This window comes from Berghia stephanieae, chromosome 3, assembly GCF_034508935.2.
Source record: "Berghia stephanieae isolate SIO BIC M18660-M18661 chromosome 3, UCSD_Bste_1.3, whole genome shotgun sequence".
NCBI lineage: Eukaryota > Metazoa > Mollusca > Gastropoda > Nudibranchia > Aeolidiidae > Berghia > Berghia stephanieae.
In genome coordinates this window covers 36,253,226-36,280,725 of record NC_088362.1, presented here as the reverse complement: position 1 = coordinate 36,280,725, position 27,500 = coordinate 36,253,226, and the positions used below count along the sequence as shown (strand labels likewise).

Sequence of the window (27,500 nt, the reverse complement as noted above, 5' to 3'; positions counted from 1 at the left end):
CCAAAGACTATGAACCAGATAGGATTTGACAAGATTTTCGTCCCAAAGGCAGGGGTTACCAATTCGGGAGGCAGGGGTTGCCAATTCGGGAGGCAACATTTTACCTTTTGAGGTCATACAAGTTTTCTGGACAATTTGTGGACTGAGTACGGCAGTTGACTGGTAAAGGGTTGAACAATAAAACTAAAACCTACTATTCTTTTCATAATTTAATCTTGAAACCTGTGATAAGGCAATGAATACAATTTAATTCAACTCACCTTTCTTGGGAGAAATGGCTTTGAGAGCCAAGATGTTTGCGTCATCTGTAGCCCAGGAGTGCATCTTGCGATAGGACTCCCTTCCCTTCTCCGTCAGTTTATCCCATGACTTTGGTTTGGAGAGCAATTCGCTTACCGTCCCCTGACTAAGGCCTAAAACGTGTTTGGCAAACAGCCGCTGGCCGATATTGTGGATGCTTAGCAATTCCCGTACGGTCTTGGCCACGTATCCTGTGTCGAGGCCGACAGACGAAGGTGAGTTTGATTCCGCCTTGACCATGTTCAAGGGGAGAAAAGCAGCGGGGAAGGGACTGCCCTGGAACGGGTAAAATGGAGGAATGGGCGGTGTAAAGTGGTGGGGGTCCAACGGGTGGTGATGGGACAGTAACTGGGGGGTGGTTGGGGTGGAGGAGATTGACGACGACTGGGGTGGTAGAGGCACGTTGGTGTGAGGCATTTGAGGAGGTGTTGGGGTACTGGGAGACATCTTCACCTCGTACGACGACGAGGCCGGGGATGTGCGTCCCGAGTATGGAGTGCTGGTCGGTTGTGGCCGGTGATGTCTTGAGCTGGAAAAGGATGATGATGACGATGAAGACGACGATAACAGTTCGTGGCCGGGTAATGTCGATGGGAAGGCATCCGAAGAGGAGAGGGGTGTGACCCTTAAAGCTGGCGATGGTGCTTCTGGTTTGATTAACATCGTGGGTGTCGTAGCTGCGGATGGGGATGATGCTGATGTGGTGGCGATGGTGGCGAGGTCTTCCGTTACCGAGGACACGACCGCTTGTGAAGGCGACAATGAGGATGTTACTGGCAGGGATGGGGACGACGACGGCACTGTTGACGCTGTGGTGAAATAACTGGCTGGCGTGGATGCTGATGATGGTGAGGATGTTGGAGGAAAAGATGGTGGTGGTGGAGGTGATGATAGAGAGGATGAGGTGGACCTATGGAAGGCTGGGGGGACACCGTGGGCCATTCGGGCCGTACCACTACTAATGTTATTGTTGCTAGAGCTACTATTACTACTATTGTTAATCGCCATACTACTACTGCTAGAAGTGATGGTGGTGGTGGATGTGGTTAAAGGAATGGTGTTTGTGGTGGTAGTAGCTGTTGTGTTAGGGGATAGTGGGTTGGTGACACTGTGATCTGCAACAAGAAAGGTGTAAAAAAACGTTCAAATGATCCTTCTTTATCAAAAAAAAAAAAACCAACAAAAAACAAAACAAAACAAAAAACTCGATAAACATTTAACTTTATTTTGAGATGGATGAAGAGTTATTCCCTGATAGAATAAGAAAACAAAGGGTACTCCAGCAAATTGAGACGTGTACATTCAAGAACTCCACATAAATTATGAAACAGCCATTGTTTGTTTTTGAAGATTTTTAATCGTATTTATTTCGAATACATACAGGAAACGCTTTTGACACAAGCTGTTTTTTTTACTGACTCATAAACTGACTAAAGACAGGAGGAAAACAATATTATTATTATTCTCATAAGCAGAATGATAGAAAATCACAACAAATAGAGCTGCATGCAAATATGGCGGAAAGCTTTTTGAAATTTCTTTCTTTCTTTTCTTTTTTCTTTTTTTTGTTGTTAAAAACCCTGGTCACAGTTTTTGAATATTCCAAGGTATAATCACAAATTCAAGCTTCATTCAAGTCGATACAAAACATAAAGTCAAATAGCCATGAAACAAACAACAGAGTCCAAATTGTTTTTCCTACATTAAAAATAGATTTTCATTAGGAAAAAAAGAAAACAACAAAAATTTCAATAGATTTTAAAACTTAATGTCATAAAAAAATAAACAAAATTTTAAAAAATAAAATCAGTTGACGTTTTTACACCTTGCTTGGCATATCACATTACTTAACAACAAATAACGTTTTTTTAAAAAAATAATTAAAATTTGTAAGTTAATGAAACAAAAAGAATTTTTTTTACATCTAATGAGCTACCAAAACACTACAAAATACACCAGGATTAAGTTTTGGTATAAAGTGATTTCAGGATAAAAAAACAAAACAACCCAGACTATTATTGAACGGGTGTTGTATGTCCTGGGCCAATCCGTTTTTTTTCATAACTTTGATTTGAATTTTGAAAAAAGAAACAAAATCAATTTTCTTTTGAAAACAAGAAGCAATGGCTCTATTTGAATGGATCCACCACCATCAATCAATATTCCTAAAGTTAAACCCAAGTCAACTACACACCTTAAACTGGTATCATCATAGATGCTAACACTACTACTACTGCCACCACTACCATTCTTCTACTAACACTGCTACTACTACTACCACCACAATTACCATTACTACTACTAACACTGCTACGACTACTACCACCACTAACACTACTACTACTATTACTATTTCTACCACCACTACCACTACTTCTACCATCACTATTACTACTACTACTACTACTACTACTACTACTTCCACTACCACGATGACTACTACTACTACTACCACTATTACCACTACTACTTCTACTATCACCACTACATTACTACTTCTACTTCTAATACTACTACTACTTCTACTACTACATCTAATACTACAACTTCTTCTACTACTACTACTACTACTACTACTTCTAATACTTCTACTATTACTACTTCTACTACTACTACCACTACAACAACTACTATTTTCACTGCGACGACAATTACATTTCTTTACCCACATAACCTAATTGATAACCTCAATATAAAAATGCAAAAAATGAATCATCATCATCATTACAATTGGGGGGAAATTGCACATATACATACATCATCACACAAAATAAAATTTGCAAGGTGAAACATTAAATAAAAGTTTTTTTTTCGTGATAAGATACAACAACACACATGTAATTCCATTTACAAGGAGACAGATAAGAAGATAAGATATTATTCATTTTAAAACGGTTTTTCAACAAACAAAAAAACCCAAAAAAAAAAACAAACCAAAGAAAAAAAAAACAAACCCAGACAAAAACGCAAATACAAAACAAGTACAAACATCAGCAAGTGTTTCCATTTTTCTATTCAATAATTATTTTAAAAGTCCTTCCTGCTTATGAGAATAATATCCGATTAATCAAATTATTTTTCTCTTCTTCAGGAATAAAGGCGAAAATATTTTTGTAAAATGCATGAGAAATTGTGATATTGATTTTCTTTTTAATGTGTGCGATAATGATAGAGTAAGATTTTCTGTGGAGTGTGTTGTCCCTTTCTTATTTCTTGATCCAAAGACCTGAAAACACGTCCATTCGTGATAAGACATAACTCAATATGTGTGAGGATAAGCAAATAGGAGCAATGTGGAAGGGGGACGGAGATGATAGATAGATAGATAGATAGAGAGAAAGATAAAGAGAGGAGAGAGAGAGAGAGAGAGAGTGAGAGAGAGAGAGAGAGGGAGAGAGAGAGACAGAGACAGATAGGTAGAGAGACATGGAGACAGTGTTAACAAGATATGAAGTGAGTAGAAAAGTGCCAGAAGACAATAGAGAATAAAAATTTTTTTCGCGGCGGTGGTGGGGTTTGAACCTGCGACCTTATTGGTACGACAACTCCGCCTGGCAGGTGAGAGCGTGGCTCTACCGTGTGAGCTATCCACGAACACAAAAATATTCGTTTCAAACCCAAAGTCATTTCTAGATCCCTCTCTCACCCACTTCTTGAGATCGCCGATTCGTTCACCACCATCGCGAAGTAATTTTGACCAGCAGTTAAGCTTAATAGCCAATATTCTCATCACAAACATATAACATAGAAACGATTGAGACATTGAGTATGCTCCGGTGTATGGGGTGAATTTTTAATTCAGAAAAGTGAGTGGAGCAGGCACTTATGTTGGTAACAACAAGATATGAAGTGAGTAGAAAAGTGCCAGAAGACAATAGAGAATAAAAATTTTTTTTTTTTTTTTTTCTTGGAGACAGTGTTACCAACTTACCTGCCAATCCCGAGTTGACCACCTTCAGATGTGTGTTCTCCGCCTGAAGAGCTTTGTTTTTGCCCAGCAGAAGAACCTCCAGGGACTTGCCGTCTGTCTCCGATGCCATTTCACTCTCGGATTGGTTGCTGCCACTTCCTCCGGCAAATTCAATGGATTTTAGCACCCTGTGTGGATGGGTCACAGATACAACATGTCACAAACAATGTTATGTGTTTGGAAGTAGAATCCCCCCCCCCAAAAAATAAAAAAAATAAATCAAACAACAAAAAAACACAATATCCACTAAACATGCTCAAAGCATTTTACGAGTAACACTTAATGAAAAATGGGGTTTCCAAAACAGACTTGGAGGAGGAGAAGCCTTCGCCAAGATTTGTGCATCTCCGATTTTACCTGGAGTGAGGCAAAGGTCTGTGCCAAGGACGGGAGAAGATGGAAGAGTGCTGTTGAGGCCATATGCTTCGCCATGAGCCAAGAAGCATAAGTCAAGTAAGTCAACATTGTTTGGAATAAATAAAATCCAGAGAAAGTGTGGAGCGGGCACTTGTATCAATAATGATGAGAAATATACGGTTTAGAGACGTGTCCGATGAAAACAGAATATAAATATCACTGTGTCAGAGAGCCAAAGTCAGGATTCAATTGATACGACACCCACCGCCTGGCCGAGAGAGAGAGAGAGAGAGAGAGAGAGAGAGAGAGAGAGAGAGAGAGAGAGAGAGAGAGAGAGAGAGAGAGAGAGATATCAGCAAGCATACACATTAACAATGGAGTCCCAGCCATACAGTACTTAAAAAATGAAATTAAAACATATTAAAAGCCAAACACCCCCCCCCCCCTTGCGGCCAAGTAAAAAAAAACCCAACCCTCCCCCCCCCCCCCCCCCCAAAAAAAAAACAAAAACAAAACAAAACAAAAACAAAAAAAAAAAAAAACAAAAAAAACAAACAAAAAAAACAAACCAAAACAAAAAGACAAAAATAAAACCAAAAAAAAATAAACATTAAAAATTAACAGTGGGTTGGTTGACAATGTTCCATTTTACCTCAATTCCCTCTTGATCTCCTCATAGTCTTCTTGTGTCCTCAATCGTTCCTCTAGGGCACGGAACGCTGCACTCTTGGCACTCAATTCCTCTTCAAGCTTGCTCACCTGGCAAATGGATGACATGTCAAATCAAACACTTCATCAATGGACACAAGATACAATTTTGTACATTCAAATAACACAGCTTTATTTTTACTTTTTATCAACTGGTGTTGGCAGCTGTGTGCAATCCATCCCAATCTATTTTCACTATTCTATTTACATTACAAATCCATTATATTACAACTCTATTCTACTTTCATGCCCCGATTTTTATAGCATTGCTTGTATATTTCATGAACATTTTTTCTATTATGTTTGATGTTCATTGTGTTTTTAATTAGCTCCGTATTTTCATTGATTACTTCATGACAGTGTATAAATCTGTGCTAATATAACGATGAATTAGGTGTAACATTATGATAATTCCCATTCAGTATCGATAAAGTATATCTTATCTTATTTTAAGACTAAAAAATGAACCAATACATGAAGTTTAGGAATTTCTCAGTTTATTTTTTACTCATTTTTTGTTGTTGTTTTTACTCCTAAAATCAAATCACAGAAACCGTTCAATCATATCTATTTTCTAAACTCTACCTGCTGTGGAAATCAATGTTCAGCTTCTCCAGTGACCGTAGTCACATGGAATGCTGCCTTACTCTTCCATGATGGTAATGCATATTCATGAGTGAGTACTAATGGATTTGTGAGTGGATGTTAGGTTTTTGAGTGTTTTACAGGGCTTGCAACACATTAAGGTCATATCAGCGCCGGTAAAAAGGAAGATAGTAAAAAACATTCTAGATGTACAATTAAAGGGACTTGAGGAAAAGTTAGACAAGGGGAATCGGTTCAAATAGGGAATAGATTTAGATTCCAACAGCACACTATCAGTGTATTTAGTTTGAGATCACTTAGAAGTCTCACCCAGACACCAGCACAATTCCCCACGAAGAGGAATACACTCAAATGTTTACAAATCATATGTTAAGAATAAAACAAATTAACAGTACATAACACAGAGATGATTTATAAGGAAAAAAAAAATCTCCCAAAATAATAACTATTCAATCGACTGTTTCCCTCCCAGCCAAGGACTCAGTCAAGGCCAGGACAAAACCACCATCATTCCACGCCAAAGACAAAGCAAGTTAGAAAACAGATATAGGGCGGTGGACGACACAGCAAGTAGGTACCTCCGTGTCCACTATGGGAGGAAACCTCACCCCGAAAAATTTGTATTTAAATTACAATGGGCATGATCTATATTAACTTTCCATGTGCGCGAGGTCATTGGTCACATTGCAAAATATTATCAAAGTATAGTATCAAAGTGACATATATAGTGAAAAGTGTTCACAGATTTTGAACTATCTAACATTATGATTGGTCATTGTGTTCAGCTTGACACATGGGTATGTTTACAACTTTCATAAACAAAGCAGCGTGTTTGCATTTGTTCAGAAATGTCCAATCGTTGGACAGCTCCAAATCACGTGATTGATGGCTCGGTTGGACGAATACATGACTATAGATCGCTCCCATTGATATCCAGTCTATGCTTGTAGAATATTTTCACACACATGCTATTTATTAACACAATATAAGAGTATATTATCGTTTACCTGAGCTGATGTGGATTCTCTCAGTTTGTTGAGGGATGCCTGAAGTCTGTGGACGTCCTCCACCAACTGACCAATCTGTGGACACAAACACACACTGAATTATCAAATCACCAATCATAAATAAAGAACAATATAGTGACAGTAATGCGCTTGGGTAAGAAGCTCACAACATTGTCATCCAGAAGTATAACGGACCAGAACGTTCAAAGTCTGGTTAATACAGTTTAGTGAGAATTACTCATAAGCAAGGATGGCAAAAACCAATAACAAAGACCTTAGTGACGTCAACTTCATATCTAAACAGAATTTTGTCAGCACTTATTATAACATTATTAATTTTTTTGTAATCGAAGGTGTTTTCTGCTTGATTCGTTCATTGTTTTGTTTTGGGTTTGCATTTGTCAAATATCACTTTATATTGTTGGTTTTTTTTTTATTGTGTGAACCATGCATAGTTAGTGTGTGCGACTGTAACTGTTGTATGGGTCTGTTGGTTTACAGTTTATGGTTAGTCGTTAGTTACGGTTAGTCGTTAGTCAAGTGATATTGTAAAGCACTTTGAGGTTATCATTGTTATTATTATTAATATTATTATTAAAATTACAATAATAATAATAATAATAATAATAATAATAATAATAATAATAATAATAATAATAATAATAATATTATATTATATATTACTATTATTGTTATCTAATCATCAAAATAATATAACTGTCATTTAAAATTCTAATACAAATAATAAAACAGAAGAAACAAATCTATGACAGAAATATTAAATTGGGTTTATTTTGATATTTTAAAAAAGAACGGTTAAATAAAATAAACAAGACTTAAATTCACACACACACACACACACACACACACACACTCGCATGCAATCTGTGTGGCTGATTCACCCTCTCGTACACACACACTAATATAATAACCACCATGTGTGTGTGTGTGTGTGAGAGAGAGAGAGAGAGAGAGAGAGAGAGAGAGAGAGAGAGAGAGAGAGAGAGAGAGAGAGAGAGAGAGAGAGAGAGAGAGAGAGACCAACACACACACACCCAGACACACTAAAAGAAAAATCAAGCAAAAACAAAACCAATCACCACCTTAACGTCATCAAAGAATTTCGACATGTCTGTAGTTAATTGCTGCTAGCAGTCGATAGCCGTGCTCTGACAGTCCAAGCAGTTGTTTACTACACGAACTCGAGAAAGCGACACGGGTTGAACTGAAATCCAAGTCAATCCCAAACATCAATAATCAACCACAACAACAAATTAATAGCAGACGATCCCAACATCGTGGTCGCTGTCTCTGACACGGCCATGTCTACGTCGTAGTTCCTATCACTGATTTCGATGCTTCCCAAAGATGGAATTAAAAAAAGGCGGACGACACATTATTCTCCTATTAACACGTGACGAACGTCTGAGAGGCCAGGGGAATTCATGATAATAGGTCATCGTCTACTGGGCTTCTTCCAAGGAGAAAATACAACAAACCCTCACACACAGACACAACCGATGAAGAGAAAAAAACTATCCAGGGAAATGTCAAATCCTGCGTCTATTTTAGGGAAACAAAATTTTTAAAAGTGAAAAGAAAAACTCCAAAAACACCCCCCCCCCCACCCACTCAAAAGAAAAAAAAATACAAAACATAAGGTAATTATCTAAAATCCTATGATTTACCAAGAAAAAAACCGAAAACAATCAACTAAATATAAAACTATTTATAAATATTTAAATTATTTAAAAAACGAAAAGAATAGGGTTTGCGTGATTTCAAAATACAACGTAATTAGTGGGATTATTAATAATTTCACAGGAAGATCCAAGAATGTTCAATCTTTTAAAAACTCATTTCTTAAATTTTTCACCCAGAGATGCACTTTATGACATCGGATTCATGAAAAATAAAATTCCAACGAAACAATTACTTTTTTTTATGTCATAAATCCTCCGGATTGCACAACAACAACAACAACAACAACAACAACAAAAAGACAAATCCAAAACCCACAAGTTCAAAAAACAAACAAAAAAAAACAAACAAAACTCCAATCTCCGTCACGGTTGGTTTCACACAGATCCACAACTTTCCTTGAAATTGTTACAACATAATCAAAATCCTGTAAGTCGATTTTTTCTTCCTTCTTCTTCTACTTCTTTCTGTTTAAATGATCAACGATAGCGGTGAAAGAGAAATAATTGAACGTTGCGCGACAACCAGCAGTAGCGGCACAGCATGCGAGGCAAGTTGTCGAAGGCTTCACTCAAGACTGACAAGGCGGGTAGCTACGGGTTATCAGTCAACGCCGTCATCGTCACTAGCATCGATGTATGGATGGATTGAATTTGGATAGAAGGGGGGAGGGGGGTTGGTGATAAATTAGCTGACTGGCGGATCGCTTTAGAAGCGCAGCGGGCCTTTATGGATTAACTCAATATTGGGTGTGAATCGTGTACGCCTTGTTGGAAAATTATAAGGGGTTGGGGGGAGGTTGAGAACAAGATTGAACGGTGTATGGATTTGTTATTATTACAATTACAAGGATTCTTCCAATGGAGGGAAATTGGGGGGGGGGGTGATTAGAGAATATGATAGCGGAGAGAGAGAGAGAGGGGGGGGGGGGGGGCTGATTAGCAGGGGAGGAGGGGGTTAGAAGGTGGGTATTGATAGAGGTTGGGATGGATGGAGGGTGATTGACATTTGACAAGGGAGAGGTGGAAAAGGGGGGGGGGGGGGGGGGGGGGGTGGCTGGTAATTAATCAATGGGTTAGCAGATCCAATCGATCGATCAGTGTTAGTAGTATCGTCATTGATTTGCCAACCATCCGAACTCAACGGGGAAGACTCAGGACGACCCTGTTCAAATAACTGTCACCCATCTCAAGCCTCAAGGGACTCCCTGTCACCGAATGTGGGGCTTTTAAATTTATTTTTATTATTATTTTTTTTTTTGGTCTTCAAACATCTCTTCTCTCTCTCTTCTCCTCTCCTCTCTCTCTCTTCTCTCTCTCTCTCTCTCTCTCTCTCTCTCACACACACACACACACACATGGTGGTTATTATATTATTATCATCATCATTATTATTATCATTATCATTATTATTATCATTACTATTATGGGAAGCAGAGTAGTGTACATGTAAGCCATAACAAGTCCTGATTAGGCTTATCCCCCCCCCCCCCCCTCCCCACTACAACTTTCCCCGGAGGGTGTTGAAGTATCGACGAGAGCGCAGGGATATAATCAATCAAACGGGCCATCGATTTATCGATCTATCGCTCGATGGGACAGACTATCGGTTAATCAATCACATCAAGCCAGGATAAAGCTTTTGTTCATTAACTGGTGGGGAGCAGGACTTCAGTTGTTTTTTTTTTAATGGAGAAAACAAAATACTAAAAAAAAAAAAAAAAAATTAAAAGATCCTTGTTTTCATTTAAAACGTTGGAAAGAGTTGAAGCGCTATTGTAAAAGAGGAGAAAGATATGAGTCATAGCGCAGTAGCAGTGGGGGTAGTGGTGGTAGTAGTAGTAGTATTAGTGATTGTAGTAGTAGCAGTGGTAGTAGTAGTAGTAGTAGTAGTAGTAGTAGTAGTAGTAGTAGTAGTAGTAGTAGTAGTAGTAGTAGTAGTAGTAGTAGTAGTAGTAGTAGTAGTAGTAGTAGTAGTAGTAGTAGTAGTAGTAAAGGAGGAAGCTGGCCAAGAACAAGGTACGCTCTAAGAGCATTGTTGCAGTCCTAAGTCCCAAGAGGATTGATTAAGCCATTCTTTACCAACCATAGAAAAATCGTCACATTCGTTACGATCCAACCAGCACTTTTATCATTCAGATTTCTTTTGTAACTCACACAATTTAAAGAAAAATGTTTTGTCGTAGCCATAAAAACGTGACACTGTATTGTAGAGTTCATTTTACTGATCAATATCATGCATAGAATGTATTCATTGCTTTTCTGTTTGATTAAGAACAACATATTTTTGTGTTAAGTGGGTGTGAAATTTTGGGGAAAATTCTGAAAATGGTTGGTAAGGAAAAGAAAGGATGAAGCTAAAATCCTATCTTATCAACCCACCTCCTTCTCCTTGGCGGCAAGTTCAACCTCCAGCGTGGATCTCCTCAGGATGTCCATAGCCTGTTCCGAGGCCGAGGCAGTCAGCGATGACTGCTCCGTGTCCGACCCGCGCTGACCCGTGGCTGAGTTAGTTCCTGCTGCAGCCTCGGTGGCTGCCGCCAGCTGCTGTTTTAGAAGGTCGGCGTGTCTTTCTGCGTTGGCAGCTCTCTGGGGAAAATTATAGATGAGGTTAAAAAAAAAAAAAAACAACTAAAAAACAAAACAAGTTAAAAAACAGTACGAGTTTTGCAAATTTGTGCAAAGCTGCCAAGCCAAATTGCCGGAAAACCACGATTTGATGGTTATTTAATATCCCTCCCACCCCCTTTTAAAAAATAAAATCTAAAAAATCAGGATTCTGACCTGAAAATCAGATTTATTTTGTTTTCGCCAAAAACTTTTTTATCACATAAAAATAATTAATATAAATAAGTCTGAAAACAAATATTTCCTACATAGGTTCAAGGTTCGAGGCCCCCTCTGAGTGGTGCGTTGTTGAGTTATGGGAAACAAAATGGAATATAAATACATATTGCCTGACAAGCTTCTTATCCTACGTGTTAAGTATTGCTGTTGGCTTGAGACTCTTTGTTAACTATAACGGGATTTATTTGGGGTGGTACGTTTTTTTCTTCTTCTTCTGATGTCACTGGTCGACATCGACACTTATCACAAAACTAAGACGAAAACTCACCTCATTAGCTCTCTCCAAATCGGCCATCACCATTTCCATTTCATCTGACCTGGCAGACAAAATAATAATAATAATAATAATAATAATAATTAATAATAATAATAATAATAATAATAATAATAATAATAATAATAATAATAATAATAATAATAATAATAATTGGTACAACAAAATATTTAAGACACCATCTTGTAACATTTATAGAATAATTAACTTGATAATGACGTTGGCGATGACGACGACTATGATTATGATGATGATGAAAATGATGAGCTAAGAATTGTTATATTATAATATTAAATAATCTAATGGACCAAAAAATAAAAAATAAAAATTTAGTAAAAAAAAAACAAAAAAAAAACAAACTCCATCAAAACCGGAAATCAATAAAAACCGGAACAGGTTATTCTCTCTATGATAAGATCTCAAGCACCGTGTGGAGATATTCCTCTTGGATAACTACTACACCACTCAAGTACATAATTACCCTGCCCCCCCCCCCCCTCCCCTCACCAACCTCTCAACACACCTAAGTCTAAGGTTGGTGGGGGTAACCAAATATAATGAATATCGATCTAATTTGGATTCATATCGGTAAAAGTAACGCCTGGTTGGGTAACCACCCCAAACTGCCCAGCCGTGCCCATGATTTGGGTGTGAGCTGTTTGTTTGTTTGTTGCTTTAGGTCTCTTCCAACACAATTGAGGTTATATGAGAGACCGCTGAAACAAAAAAACAAGCAATCTAACAAAAATAGTACAAATGTAAATCAAAATCATAACCTAAAGATATCATAAGCTAAATTATAAATAACCAAGAACAAACAGGCAGAAGATTTACAGAAAAAAAAATATCCCCTGTCAAAAATACAATCACAAACCAAAGAAGCAGGATAGGCTAGTAAAGAGAAGAAGAAACGACATCAACATCGGATCGTACACCTATGCGAACATCATAGGTATATGATTCAAGGGTGATGCTCCCATCCAACCACCCGCCGGGTGTGAGCTGAAATTACCAATGTCACAAAATAGGTAGGCACTCGGCTCTAAGTCCACTTTTGCGCAGCGCAAATTTTTTTTGAATTCTTAGAAGTAACTCTTTACTGACATTTTCTCATTTCACGTAGGTGTAAAATGAGTATCTAACCGGTAACGGCTTTCGTCGCTGTCAACATTGAAACAAAAAAATGTAAGCACCCTTACTGATCTCACCATACTTGCTGTTGTTTTTGGGACTCGAGATAAAGAGCTTTTACGATTTTGAACAACATAGAGGACACTGAGCAATATAAACGTCCTGGTATTTTACGATTTTCGCGTTTGGAAGTGCAAGACGAGAGAAAGAGAGAGAGAGAGAGAGAGAGAGAGAGAGAGAGAGAGAGAGAGAGAGAGAGAGAGAGAGAATAATTCGAGTGTAATTGACAAACAATACATAATGAGTCAAAAGAGAATCAACAAAAAATTCTAACTTATACCAGGAAGTTGAACAAAATTACACTTGAATTATTCTATGAATAGCTTTTTTTTATCCAAAAGTTGAGCACTATTATCAATCTATTAATGGTTATATATATATATATATATATATATTATATATATATTAATATATATATATATATATATATATATATAATATATATATATATATATATATATATATATATATATATATAATAATAATAGATAGATAATAGATAGATAGATAGACAGATAGATAGATAGATAGATAGATAAGATAGATAGATAGATAGATAGAGAGACTGGGAGGGATTGAGAGATAGAAAGAAGATATACAAAAGAGAGGCATAACACTACGAGGACCACTTAACGATGGCAGTGGCCAATTAGAGTCATTTTCCGTGGTCGGTTCCAGCACGTCGACGTTATAATCAGCCCACCAATTATCTATTGAACGACGGTCAGTACCCCGCAGTGGTCACCATCCATCCACCCACCCACCGACCCATAATCCATCCATCCACGTCGACCCCTCTCTCCAATGGCTATCGCTAATGCCAATACGTTATTATATATAGAGAGAAATTAAATGAGACTGAATGACCAACGCAAATTGGCATTTTATATATTTTTACATGGTAGATATCTATGCTGAAATTGTTGACAGAAAGGCTATCGACATCTATATATAGAATAACGGAGATGCCAGTCCACAATGCTAGAAACCAACCCCCTCCCCTCTCCCTTCAAAAAAGAACAAAAAGAAAATACGCCCCCCCCCCCCCCCCCCTTAAAAAAAAAAAGAAACAAATCAAAACAAAAAAATACAACCCCCCCCCCCCCGAAAAAACAAAAAACAAAAAAAGAACAAAGAAACAAACAAACCTTGAACAAAAAACACCCCCCCCCCCCCCACCGCCGCCCAAGACATAAAAAAAAACCCAAACATACAAACAACAACACCAAAAAAAAAAAACACCCCCCCCCCCCGACAAACTGTCTGCGGAATATGATAGTGGAAAATCAAAAGAGAAAATCGTTGTCCTTTTTTTTAACATTTACAACGACACGTAACTGGGTGCCATTTCCGACAATAAAATTCACACAAAAGACAAAAACAGTTGGTGAACTCGATACGTCGAGCGAGCATTAAAAGAACAAAAGCAGCCGTGATTATAGAACGATTTTGAAAACAATAATATATAATGACAATAATGTGATAATAAATAATAGCTAAGCTATAACCCATCGGGTTATACATCGAAGGTTGGGGGGGGGGGTGAAACAACCCCTCCCCCCTCTTTCTCGTTGCTCCTGCGCGAACCTTTTCACCCCCAGCAGCCGTTTCCCCTCCCTCTCCTCTCTCCTCTTTCTCTGATTGATGCTGGCGACATTTCGAAACTAGGGGGGTGCCTTGCTCCGATAATGATCGGGGGCTGATTATGGCAGACGATTACCGATGATTGCCGATGATGGCCGAATTAGGGGGTTGATATCGTGTGACCTATGCATTCATTGAATCGCTCCTGATGGCGTGTTCGGCTTTTATTTATGGACGACCAGTGACAATTTTCATAAAATGGCATTTAAAATAATTCAAAGCGGATATGGGGTAATCGGAGAGAGACAGACAGGGGAGGGGGGAGGACACGAAGGGTGGTTGTTATAATAATGATGATAATAATAATAATAATAATAATGTGAATGAATGATAGGGGTAGAAGTTTAATTTGACGATGGGTCGACAGGATGAGAGAAAGGAGACAGATAATATTTGGCAGTAAATTAGGGTGTTGTTGTTGTCACCGTTATTGTAGGGGAAGGGACGCCGTGGTTGATAGAGATAGAGATACTGATGGAAAACAAAGGAGGAAGACAGATAATAGAAGTCAATTTGAGTCAAATTACAGCGGGTTTTGGCACCGCCTACTAGAACTGATTTGTAACTATTATTATTATTATCATTATTATTATCATTATTATTATTATTATTATTATTATTATTATTATTATTATTATTATTATTATTATCATTATTATTATTATTATTATATTATTATTATTATTATATCATTATTTATCATTATTATCTTATATTCATTATTATATTATTATTATTATTATTATTATTATTATTAAACATAGCTGCCAACTTTTCAAAAATAAAATAAGAAAGGCCCATTTGGCCCAGGATGAGGGGACGATGTGCGATGTGTGCCTGCCCCCCCCCCCCCCCCCCTTCATCGAATCGCAACATATAAAAGTCAGCCTTTTTAATTACTACTACTAACACCAACAAATTTAAGATAACAGAGGCTAGTCCAAATGTTGCTAAATTATCCGGTTTAGTTCCAGCTCATTTGAATCGTTATGAAATGACACTTTCCACAATGAGATCAAAATTTCAGAACAGACAATATAAAGAAAGACTTCAACTGCCTCAACTTTGATAAGGACCAATACACAAGAAGCACAATTGTAAAAAAGAAATGAAATAACTTAGGATGTTTAGAAAAGCATAACTGCCAACCTGGTAAGTCACTTCAGAGGGCGTTTCGGGGCAAAAATTAGGGAGATTGGCTTAAAAGTAGGAAATTGCATATAATTTTCTTTCATACAACATAAAGGTCTTTAAGTAGTACACTATAATAGTAGTTATCGAAAAATAAAAATATATTGGAGAATTCCTACCTCTTTACTTTGACAAGATAAACACACCTAAAAATGGAGTATACTAATTCTCTTGAACCTAAACCGTTACAAAAGCTTGCTTGAAAAAAATAAAAATAATAATAATCAGATCAAGACGGTAGCTTTAAATAGATTGAACTTATATTTCATAAATTAATAAAGGGAAATAATCATTGAAATGTTAAATCTATATAAGCAATCGATTCTCTGATTGACTACCTTCCAATCAAAGATGTTGATTTAATTTTATTTTTAATTAAAATAATATTTGTAACAAATAAGGAAAGTATCAATAAGGTCTAAGAACACTAATAGTATATTCGAGGCTAATATGCATATTTTATGCAAATCTCCAATACATTACGAGAGGTTTTAGTGAATAACAGGCGTTATATATATATATGTTTAATTGTTGAAAACCATTTATGACCGAGAGGCATAATTCAAATTAAAGAGCTACACAGGAATGGAGAATATGCTGTGTTGATTTTAAACCATCTCCGACTGGACGCCAATAATAATAATAACAATAACAATAGTAGTAATAATAATTCATTGGGCTTACATGCCTTGTTTACCACAATTTGCCAAAAATTACAAATACGGATTTTGAACTAAAAGTACGGACTTACGAACTCAGGAGGTCAAATACGGAACAAATCCGTTTTTAACGGAACGGTTGGCAGCTATTATCATTATTATTATTATTATTATTATTATTATTATTATTATTATTATTATTATTATTATTATTATGCACAGAATTAGGGATCTAGAACTGACTGGGTTCATGTATCTCATAAGGGTTAAATTAACACTTTAAAATCCTTAGAATTATGCACTCTGGCATCAGCTTTCATTTTCAATAAGTTTTAATGAGAAACCTCTGAAATTGGATTTAAAATTTCGTAATTCCACGAATTTTTCGTTGCAGTCGGCAGATCTGGGTGGAAGACACAAACTCAAGAATGGTCCAAAACTGACAGGATTGGAGGAAACAGTTCCGGACAAGGTAGAGAGAGAGAAAAAAAATATATAATTAAAAAAATCTCGGACATGCAGCCTGCCCCAAATGGGCATCGAGCCTCAGACCTGATTATCGGACAGACGTGCTACCACTGCACCACAGAGGGACGATTTAATGCCTGTGTTCCACACAAGGGTACGTGTCTTTTGAGTGTTCAAAACAGATAGGAGTGGAGGACCTTTGCTGTTGCCCTGGGGTCTCAGTAGATAAGTAAATATGAAGAAAGAACGTTTGACATTTTCTACATTGACAATATTATTGAGTATCGATAGTATGAAGTTGACGTCACTCAGATCTTAGTTATTGTTTGTTTTTTTTGTTTTTTTTTTTTGCCATCCGCGTTTGTGAGTAATTCTCACTCAACTGTATTAACCAGACTACAAAAGTTCATGGTTACACAGCGTCTTGTGTGTTGGTCCGTTAAACTTCCGGGTGGCAATGTTTTGAGCTTCTTAGCCAAGCACATACTATCACACAAAACTGTGTGTAACCATGATCATTTATAGTCAGGTCAATATAGTTTAGTGAGAATTACTCACGCGGATGGCAAAAAAACAATAACTAAGACCTGAGTGACTTCATCTTCGAACTATCTATAATATGATAATAAAGACAACTCACTTTGCTGATGTGGCTTCGTCATACTTGGATTTCACTTCGAACAACTCAGAGTTGACACTGTCCAAGGCTGGAGAAAAAAAAAAGAAAAGAATTATTGGAAATATGGGTGATATTTGAATAAGAATATGTTTTTAAAAATAAAATGGATGTAATCTGTAATAAGAATGACAGTATTCCATTCCCCAGTTCTCTGTCGTTTTCTGGAAAAACGAATATTAAAACAAATTTAGCAAGAAAACTGGTCCTTCGAATATCGATCGATTTAAATTACTCTCAGCTTGGAAAAAAACAAAAAAAAAAAAAACAAAAAAAAAAAAACAAAAAAAAACAAAAACAAACGAAAACTCTCAAACCCGAGATTTAAGGAAGACTTGGCGAAGTCCCAGGTTTAAACGTATTTGTCGAGATGAGGGACATTAAAAACGATCGATATTTATTGAAGGACGAGTTTTCTAGCAAAATTTTAAAATGTGTGTTTTTTTAATCCAGAGTACGGGATTGACTGATTAGAAAGTAAACGACGGCTCTTCATTTGTATTAAGACACAAAATGGCCACATACATACTACACACACACACACACACACACACACACACACACACACAATTAACTCCCCCCCCCCCTCACCCCCACCAATCTGATGTTTCTGTGATTTAAAAAACCCCAACCCATTCTTTACTCAATAAAAGTGAATCTCGAACACACAAACACACGAACACACGCACGCACACACACGCACGCGCGCGCGCACACACACACACACACAAAAACCCAACCCAAACGATTTTCGAATTCACCATCATCACTTCAGACAATGAATAAACCTCAGGCCAAAAAAATATTTCCCATATTATGAACTTGTTACACCAAATAAAACCGACACAATAATTAAAAAAAAAAAACAAAACTGTGAACGATTTCAGTCATGTCGTACTAACTATGGAGGAAAAACAAAAACAAAAACGTATTAAAACTTTTGGCCAGAAAATCTATCTTCCAATATTCATCGATTTAAATGCAATTTTTTTCTCTCTCACACTTGGGGATTTAATAAACGATTTTTTTTTTTTGTTTGTTTTTTATTGTGTGTGTGGCAAGATCGATCGATATTTAGAAGGATGAATTGTCTGGCAAAATTTTTGAAAACAGTTTCTTTTCATTTTCAGATGACGTGAGAATAGTGAAAGTTTGAGTTGTTTGTTTTTGTTTTTGTTTTTAAGGGTTTTACGGCGCTTGCAACACATTTTAGGTTATATCAGCGCCAGTAAAAAGGAAGAAAATGGGGTAGTAAAAAGTTCTAGAATTACAATTACAGCAGCCAAGAGAAATTAAGACAAAGGGGTACTGGGAACAAATAGGGATCAGATGTAGATTCCAAGAGCATGTACTTAATTTGAGATCACCTATAAGTCTCATCCGGACAAAAGCACAAAATCCAACAAAGAGGAATACACTCAAATGCTTACATTATACATTCAAAATAGAAAGTTTGAGTAATAAATAATCTAGATATCCATACTAGACAGACAGAAATCAATATTATTCGACATCTCCATTCCCCTTCATTCAATAAACCCCAGGCCAAATCGGTCCCATTACGAACTGTTACTTCCAATAAAACGATACAATGGACTGTATTATCAACGATTTCATTGTCAATATGATGATGATGATGACGACGACGACGACGATGATGATGATGATGATGATGATGATGATGATGATGTTGATGATGATGATGATACATTGTGACGATGTTGGAATTGTTTGGGTGGGGGTAGGGGGTGAGGAGTAACTGTTACTCCAAATAAAACGATACAATAGACAACTATCAACGATTTCATTGTCAATATGATGATGATGATGATGATGATGATGATGCTGATGATGATGATACATTGTGACGATGTTGGAATGGTTTGGGGATAGGGGGTTGAAGAGGGGAGGAGAGTGGGGAGATAGAACAGTGTTCAACCCATGGCCTCGTTTCTCAATAATAATACTAAATAATGTGACAAGAATACAATACAATAACTTCGTGAGGACTTTGGTTTGTCCCAGTTCTCTCTCTCTCTCATTGACGATCTCCCATCGTAATCATGATGATCATTGTCCCCACCATTGTGGTAATCACCCAAAACCACCACCACTATGTGTACTCTGGAAAAACCCATACTTTAAAATTTGGCCAGAAAACTCGTCCTTCAAAACCCGATCGATTTAAATGACCCTAGGTAATCTTGGGGGAAAAAAACACGACCCCCCCCCTCCCCCCCCCCCCCCCCCCAAAAAACAAAACATTTTTAAACAAAAAAAAAAAACAAAAAAAAAACAACCCAAAAAACAAAACAATACAAAACAAAAAATAATAAACAAATAAACTCAAACCTGGGAATTGAGTTGTTTTTTTTTCCCCCAAGATGAGAGGGTCATTGAAATCGATCGATATTTGAAGGACGAGTTTTCTGGCCAAATTGTTAAATATGGTCTTTTCCAGAGAACAGCAAGACTGCCATTCCAATCATCGCCACCACAACCATCACCACGGCCATCACCACCAGAGACCATCATTCAATGAGAAATGATGTCAATTTTAGTACTATGTATTACCAATTTTCCACAACTCATTTGATGTGACCTTTAAAAGAAAAAGAAAATCCAATAAAACTCGGGTAGTACTTTACGAATTTTAGTATCAAGACCAGGGTTGCCAAAATTCACGAGGCAAGACTTTTCTAAACTTTACACAAACATATAGACCAATTCCTTTCTGAGTGCTGAACTCCAGTAAAAAGACGATGTATTTACTTTTTGTTACCGATTAGCAGATGATTGGAAAATATACTGAGGGTTTATAACATGCTGAATTCCGTGAATATACGGAAAATTCACACCCTTGCAGGACTGATATATGCCATCCCGTCAGCCTACTTACTGATTACTAACACAGACGTACCAACCCTTCACATTCCAAAAGTGGAATCAGAACGTCAGAAAATAAGAATTTGGGACAAACAAAAAAAAAAGGAATCTTTTAACAATGGATAACTGTATCAAAATGACCACCAAACACATAAAGACAGTATTCTGTGTACAGATGGCAAGTATACATATCAGATGTATTATAGGTTATGGAACGGCCAGAAACCTCGTCCTTCAAATATCGATCGATTTAAATGACGCCCTGTTAGGCGATATTACAATTTCTTTTTCGACATAGACAACGCTGTTTACGGCCAGGTACTCACTGTGAGTAAAGACTATGCACCGAGCGAGGCTCGAACCCAGGAGCTTCCTATCCCGAGAGCGAGTGATATATCAAAAGACCACATAGCCGATAACAACCCGATAACAGTATATTATTATAATATAATATTTATCGTTATTATGAATCTCCCATACATCATTTCTGCAACTGCCAAGATTGAATTCTAGGTACAAGAGCAATCCAGCATCAACACAATCCATAACCCAGGCATTTATATTACGATCATGTCGGCACCTCCCTTACATACAAGTTCATATAATCTATTATTAGACAAACAATACAACAATACCTGAGCTATTTATAACGCTCTTCTCTCTCTCTCTCTCTCTCTCTCTCTCTCTCTCTCTCTCTCTCTCTCTCTCTCTCTCTCTCCCCCCCCCCCATCATAAACAGCCTTATTTTGATTGATTTTAAGGATTTTACGGCGCTTGCAACACAATAAGGTCATATCAGCGCCAGTAAAAAGAAAGAAAATGGGTTAGTAAAAAGTTCGAGATATACAATTAAAGCGGCCAAGAGAAAGTAAGACAAAGGGGAACTGGGAACAAATAGAATCCTTCATCCCTCCCTGTATGGTCTACATAAATTCAAATCATGCAAAGTCAATGTGTGCACCAAGAACAAATCAAGACAAGAATCTGTTTACTGTTTGGCATCACCACCGAGTAGGTCAGTCAGTATTGTTCGTGGACACGACATAGCTGGTCAGTTTTCATGACAAACTAACCACCTTTCCTCCAGTATAAAAATGTTTGTGAACAAATCCACTTACATACAGAATGCTTACGTCGAGAAATCCAAAGTTTGAGATTTAAATCCATCGATATTTGAAGGATTTTTTTTCTAGTCATTTTTTTCTTCTTCTTTAATACGAGTATTTCCACGGTACGGCAAATTGCTTGCTATCCTTTTGATAGGACACTAGTCTATCGCAGAGTACTTTCGGCCAGGTCTAACAGACCCAACTGGGTGGACAGGGGGAGTCAGAAAAAAAAAATCTCGACTCAGCCGGGATCGGTCTCGGGTCTCCTTTTGCGTAAGAAGCGAGTGCTCTACCAACTGAGCAATCAGGACCCCCACTGTCTGTAATATTATAAAGATTTCATAAAACACCGACATTGTGTGCTAAAACAACACTTGGCTTGAGACTCGTCTCAAATTTGAGCTTTGATTATAAAAAAAGAATAAGAAAAAAAAAAAAAAAAAAAAAAAAAAAAAAAAAGAAAGAAAGAAAAACCCTCCCAAAAAAACAACAACTTGGATTAACCTGTCCATTGTGCTTTGACAAACAACAAAAACCCAGTCCAAATATCATAGGATACAACACAACTACATTACGTGTCCACCCAAGAGGCATAAAAATGCCACGTGTACAAGATTACCTATAACATAGTATCAGTTATGACAATATACATATATATATATATATATATATATATATATATATATATATATATATATATATATATATATATATATATATATATATATATATATATATATATATATTGTTTCCTTCTTACCTATAAAATATATTCAATCAGTAATCCCCCCCCCCCCCCCCCCCTCACACACACACACACACACATTCCTAGACACAATGCATCTTAAAGTACATTAATACACACGCATATGGGGGGGGGGAAGAGAGAGAGAGAGAGAGAGAGAGAGAGAGAGAGAGAGAGAGAGAGAGAGAGAGAGAGAGAGAGAGAGAGAGAGAGAGAGAGAGAGACGGGAATGGATCGGTTTCTACCACAAGACAGACACAGATTCATGTAAGGCAATCAGTTACGATGATGAAGGTCATGGTGAAATGTTTGCCAGCAGTGGAAACAACAACTTTATCTATTCCAACAAAACAAAACAAAAAACAAAACAACTAAAAAAAAATACAAACAAAACAACATGAAACAAAAAAAAAAAACAAAAAAAAAACAAAAACAAAAAAAAAACAATATGTAATAAAAATACAAAAATAAAATAGACGACAATAATATATACAACATAACGAACACGATAAACGTTTCTCAATTTCCCTTTAGTTAGAATTCAACCCACGTCGAGACGAAATCAACCCCCCCCCCCCCCTCCCCCCACCCCCTGGGGCCAACCATATCATTAACGTCACAAAGTCACGTGGTTTTGTCCTATAACACTGAGAGATATTTAACGACAAGGTAGTCTGGGTATGTAATCACGTACACGCTGATAGGGGATACTAATTGATAATCATAATAATATACTAATAGCTGATGATATTCCACATCCGTGCCTCGTGTCGTAGCCTCCGTTAACTCATAGGCTGACCGTTGACCGTAGCCTTCGTTAACTCATAGGCTGACCGTTGACCGTAGCCTTCGTTAACTCATAGTCTGACCGTTGACCGTAGCCTCCGTAAACTCATAGCCTGACCGTTGACCGTAGCCTTCGTAAACTCATAGACTGACCGTAGCCTGTAGCCTTCGTAAACTCATAGCCTGACCGTTGACCGTAGCCTTCGTCAACTCATAGCCTGACCGTTGACCGTAGCCTTCGTAAACTCATAACTGACTTTGCGAGACAGGGCGCCAACGGGTCCCGTTAGAGATAGACGACGATTGGGATTGTTTGGAAGCTTTAACCCTTTGCCCACTAGTCATTATGACATCCGAAATGCTATCGCCTTATACATCTACGCCAGAATAGAAATAGAGGGTGGAGCCTACCATGATATAACATTTTATGGATCACTAATTTCATCATATCAGTTCTGTCCACTGACAGGTGGGTGGATATCGCTTTCAAGAACTTATGTCCTTATATGAAATCCTGAGTTTTTGACCAATCAACGGATTGCTCTTTTGATAGCTCGCTTGTCAACATGAGTCAGCTCAGCCCTTGATTTATGTAAAGGCATCACAGGCGGTATATGTTGTGTAACTTCAAAGACCACGGTTGACCGAAAGCGATGAATGGAAGCCCTACTGTGGCGTGGAGAACGAGGTCTTGTATGTATAGTTACGTCATATCTCAACGCTCGTGAATTCTTAGTACGGCTGGACTCACAATCAAAACTCGAAATCTGTGTTTTAAACTCTTGAATCAATCGAGTTACATCAGTGCGTTCGTCTCATTGAGAAATTAAAAACGATATATAAATCAAGAACATCGACCGGAAAATAAGGAAATTATCATAAAATTATAAAATTTGAGAAAGCTATTTTCAAAATCAAATCTATTACAAAAAAGGTTATTTCTAGACCGATTTTTATGAGACAAAGACAATTTTTCTCCACTTTTCAAGCTGATTCCAACAATGAGGTTTTCAAATTTATCGCGATAAGATTATTTGTCATTATTTTTTTTTAATACCCAATTGACTGCTCAGGAAATGAATACGTAATCCTTGGCGGCTAGCGAGTAGGTGTTAAATTTTGCTTTCCCTTTCCCACGCAGACGCACACACACACACACACACACACACACACACACACACACACACACAGACTGAACACACAATGTATGTCTTTCACTTCTGGCCAAAGTTGCCTTATTACAACTTAGACTCGAATGGTAACAGCGAGTAGGGTGTCAGATTAAACTTCAGTTTTAAAGGTCTAATTCAATTCACACCGTAATAAATCATAATAATGATCATTCTTGATATATTAGAGCATTAAAATATTTAATTCACATTACTATAAATATATTTTAAATATATGTATTTTGTAATTATTTTAGCGACGATACGAACCCCTTTTAATCGTCGAGCCGAACGATAGGATGCTAGACGACGATAAGTCTCTGTGTGTGTGTGTGTGTGTGTGTGTGTGTGTGTGCGTGTGTGTGTGCGTCTACGTGGGAAAGGGTAAGCAAAATTTAACACCTACTCGCTAGCCGCCAAGGATTACGTATTCATTTCCTGAGCAGTCAATTGGGTATTAAAAAAAAATAATGACAAATAATCTTATCGCGATAAATTTGAAAACCTCATTGTTGGAATCAGCTTGAAAAGTGGAGAAAAATTGTCTTTGTCTCATAAAAATCGATCTAGAAATAACCTTTTTTGTAATAGATTTGATTTTGAAAACAGCTTTCTCAAATTTTATAATTTTATGATAATTTCCTTGTTTTCCGGTCGATGTTCTTGATTTATATATCGTTTTTCATTTCTCAATGAGACGAATGCACTGATGTAACTCGATTGATTCAAGAGTTTAAAACACATATTTCGTGTTTTGATTGTGAGTCCAGCCGTACTAAGAATTCACGAGCGTTGAGATATGACGTAACTATACATACAAGACCTCGTTCTCCACGCCACAGTATGGCTTCCATTCATCGCTTTCGGTCAATCGTGGTCTTTGAAGTTACACAACATATACCGCCTGTGATGCCTGTACATAAATCAAGGGTTGAGCTGACTCATTTTGACAAGCGAGCTATCAAAAGAGCAATCGTTGATTGGTCAAAACTCAGAATTTCATATAAGGACACAAGTTCTGGAAAGCGATATTCACCCACCTGTCAGTGGACAGAACTGATATGACGAAATTAGGGCTCCATAAAATGTTATATCATGGTAGGCTCCACCCTCTATTTCTGTTTTGGCGTAGATGTAGAAGGCGATAGCATTTCGGATGTCATAATGACTAGTGGGCAAAGGGTTAAAGCTTCCAAACAATCCCAATCGTCGTCTATCTCTAATCGGCCCCGTTAGCGCCCTGATGCGCAATCTGTCTATAGACTGACCGGTGACTGTAGCCTTCGTAAACTCATAGCCTGACCGTTGACGGTAGCCTTCGTCAACTCATAGCCTGACCGTTGACCGTAGCCTTTGTCAACTCATAGCCTGACCGTTGACCGTAGCCTTCTTCAACTCATAGCCTGACCGTTGACCGTAGCCTTCGTAAACTCATCGCCTGGCCGTTGACCGTAGCCTTCGTAAACTCATAGCCTGACTGTAAGTAGCCTTCGTTAACTCATAGCCTGACCTCCGTATAACCTGACCGTAGCCTTCGTAAACTCATAGCCTGACATTGACCATAAAATTACGCCAAAAAACAAGGCCAGACCACCAAAAGAAAGAAGAAAAAAAATCCTGAGTTGTATTCAAATAGTTACAACGAAGTTGACGTCACTCGCGTCTTTTATTTTGCCATCCATCTTCATGAGCAATTTTTTCACTAAACTATATCAACCAGACTATAAACGTTCAAAGTTACACAAAGGTTTGTGTGTCGGTCCGTTATAATATTTCCAGATGGCAATGCTGCGAGTTTCTGAACCAAGCGCACATCATCATCATCATCGTCGTCGTCATCATATCTATCTGCTGACCGCCGCTTTGTCTTGCTCGCAGGCCTGCTTTGCACCGCTTAGCTTGCACACACGTCCTTTGCATAAGATTATAAATGATAATTAATTACCCAGTCACTAGCAGCCAGTGGTGGTGTTGGTGGGGGGGGGGGGGGGGGGGGGGGGGGAGAGACATACATACATCCAGTCATACAGTGTAATAAATAAGTCGCTCAAGTCATGAACGGTTTACAGCTGATGGAACGTCCATAATTTTGCAGGTGATATATGTCTGCCTGTCAAACCCTTTAGAATGGTTATCTATCTCAGGATACATTCTCTCGTCTCTTCAACTCCCCCCCCCCCCCCCCCCCCCCCCCCCCCCCCTACTCCGGCTTATAATATCCTTTAAGACTGGGGGTGGGGGGTTAGAAAAGTTATTAGACATCATCGTTACTGGACATGTACATCCCATGTATCTGCACGTATTTTATTACCAGGCGTCCACGTATATATATATATATATATATATATATATATATATATATATATATATATATTATATATATATATATATATATATATAAAATATATATATATATATATATATATATATATATATATATTATATATATATATATATAAAATAAACGATTCGAAACATTGAAATTCTCGTTTTTGCACCGTGGTTATTAATCTCACGTAAAGACGTCTCTAGGGGAGGGGAGGTGATTAGGGAGTTGTGACAGTGCAGCGTCCCCCTCCTATCATATCACCCTCATATCACCCTATTGTCTCAACTTTGTCAATTTTTCATGGTTCAGCAAAATTTTGGACCCCGGTTTAAAGGGAAAATTTTTGGGCCCACAGGCGTCACGTCCCCCGTCCCCTTTCAAAATTTGTTTTGTGTGGGGCTGGTTGGGCCCTGGGGTCATTTTTAAAAACGTTTTTAGCCGTTTAGGGTTTTTGCGCTTTTTTTAAAACTTTCTTTTCCCCTCTCATCTCCTCTCTCTCTTTTCCCCCCTCCCCTCTTTTCTCTTTGAGTTTTTTAACTTTAAACTAACCCGAATTTCCCAATATATCCGTTTGTTTTTTTTCCGGGGTTTCCCTTTTTTTCCAAAAGCCTTTTTTAATTACATTTTTTTAAAGAACAAAAAAATTAAAAAGGGGTGTTTGTTTCAAAAACTAATGTTTTTTAAATTTTTTTTGGTAATGTAGTTGAAAAAAACTATCTATGTTAAAATGCCCCATTTTTAAAGCATTTTTTTTTTTAATTTTTTTTCCCAAAAATTTTTAAGGGGAAATGGGAAAAGCCCAAGGCGCAAAAAAAAAATTTAAAAAATTGGTTGGGTTTTAAAATTAAGCTAAATAGAAATCCACCTTTTTTTAAATT

General features: G+C 37.5%; 1 protein-coding gene across 1 annotated transcript in view; it reads right to left on the bottom strand.

The window, feature by feature from the left end:
* Positions 1-27,500, bottom strand: part of LOC144967647 (homeobox protein cut-like 1) — a 359,614-nt gene that overhangs the window by 22,171 nt on the left and 309,943 nt on the right. Inside the window, exons 7-13 of the mRNA XM_078905166.1 lie at positions 17,563-17,629; positions 11,764-11,812; positions 11,031-11,237; positions 6,949-7,023; positions 5,280-5,386; positions 4,232-4,398; positions 261-1,415 (exon numbers count right to left, since the gene is read on the bottom strand). Of these exons, the coding sequence (XP_078761292.1) occupies positions 261-1,415; positions 4,232-4,398; positions 5,280-5,386; positions 6,949-7,023; positions 11,031-11,237; positions 11,764-11,812; positions 17,563-17,629 (1,827 nt within the window). The remainder of the gene's footprint in view (positions 1-260; positions 1,416-4,231; positions 4,399-5,279; positions 5,387-6,948; positions 7,024-11,030; positions 11,238-11,763; positions 11,813-17,562; positions 17,630-27,500) is intronic.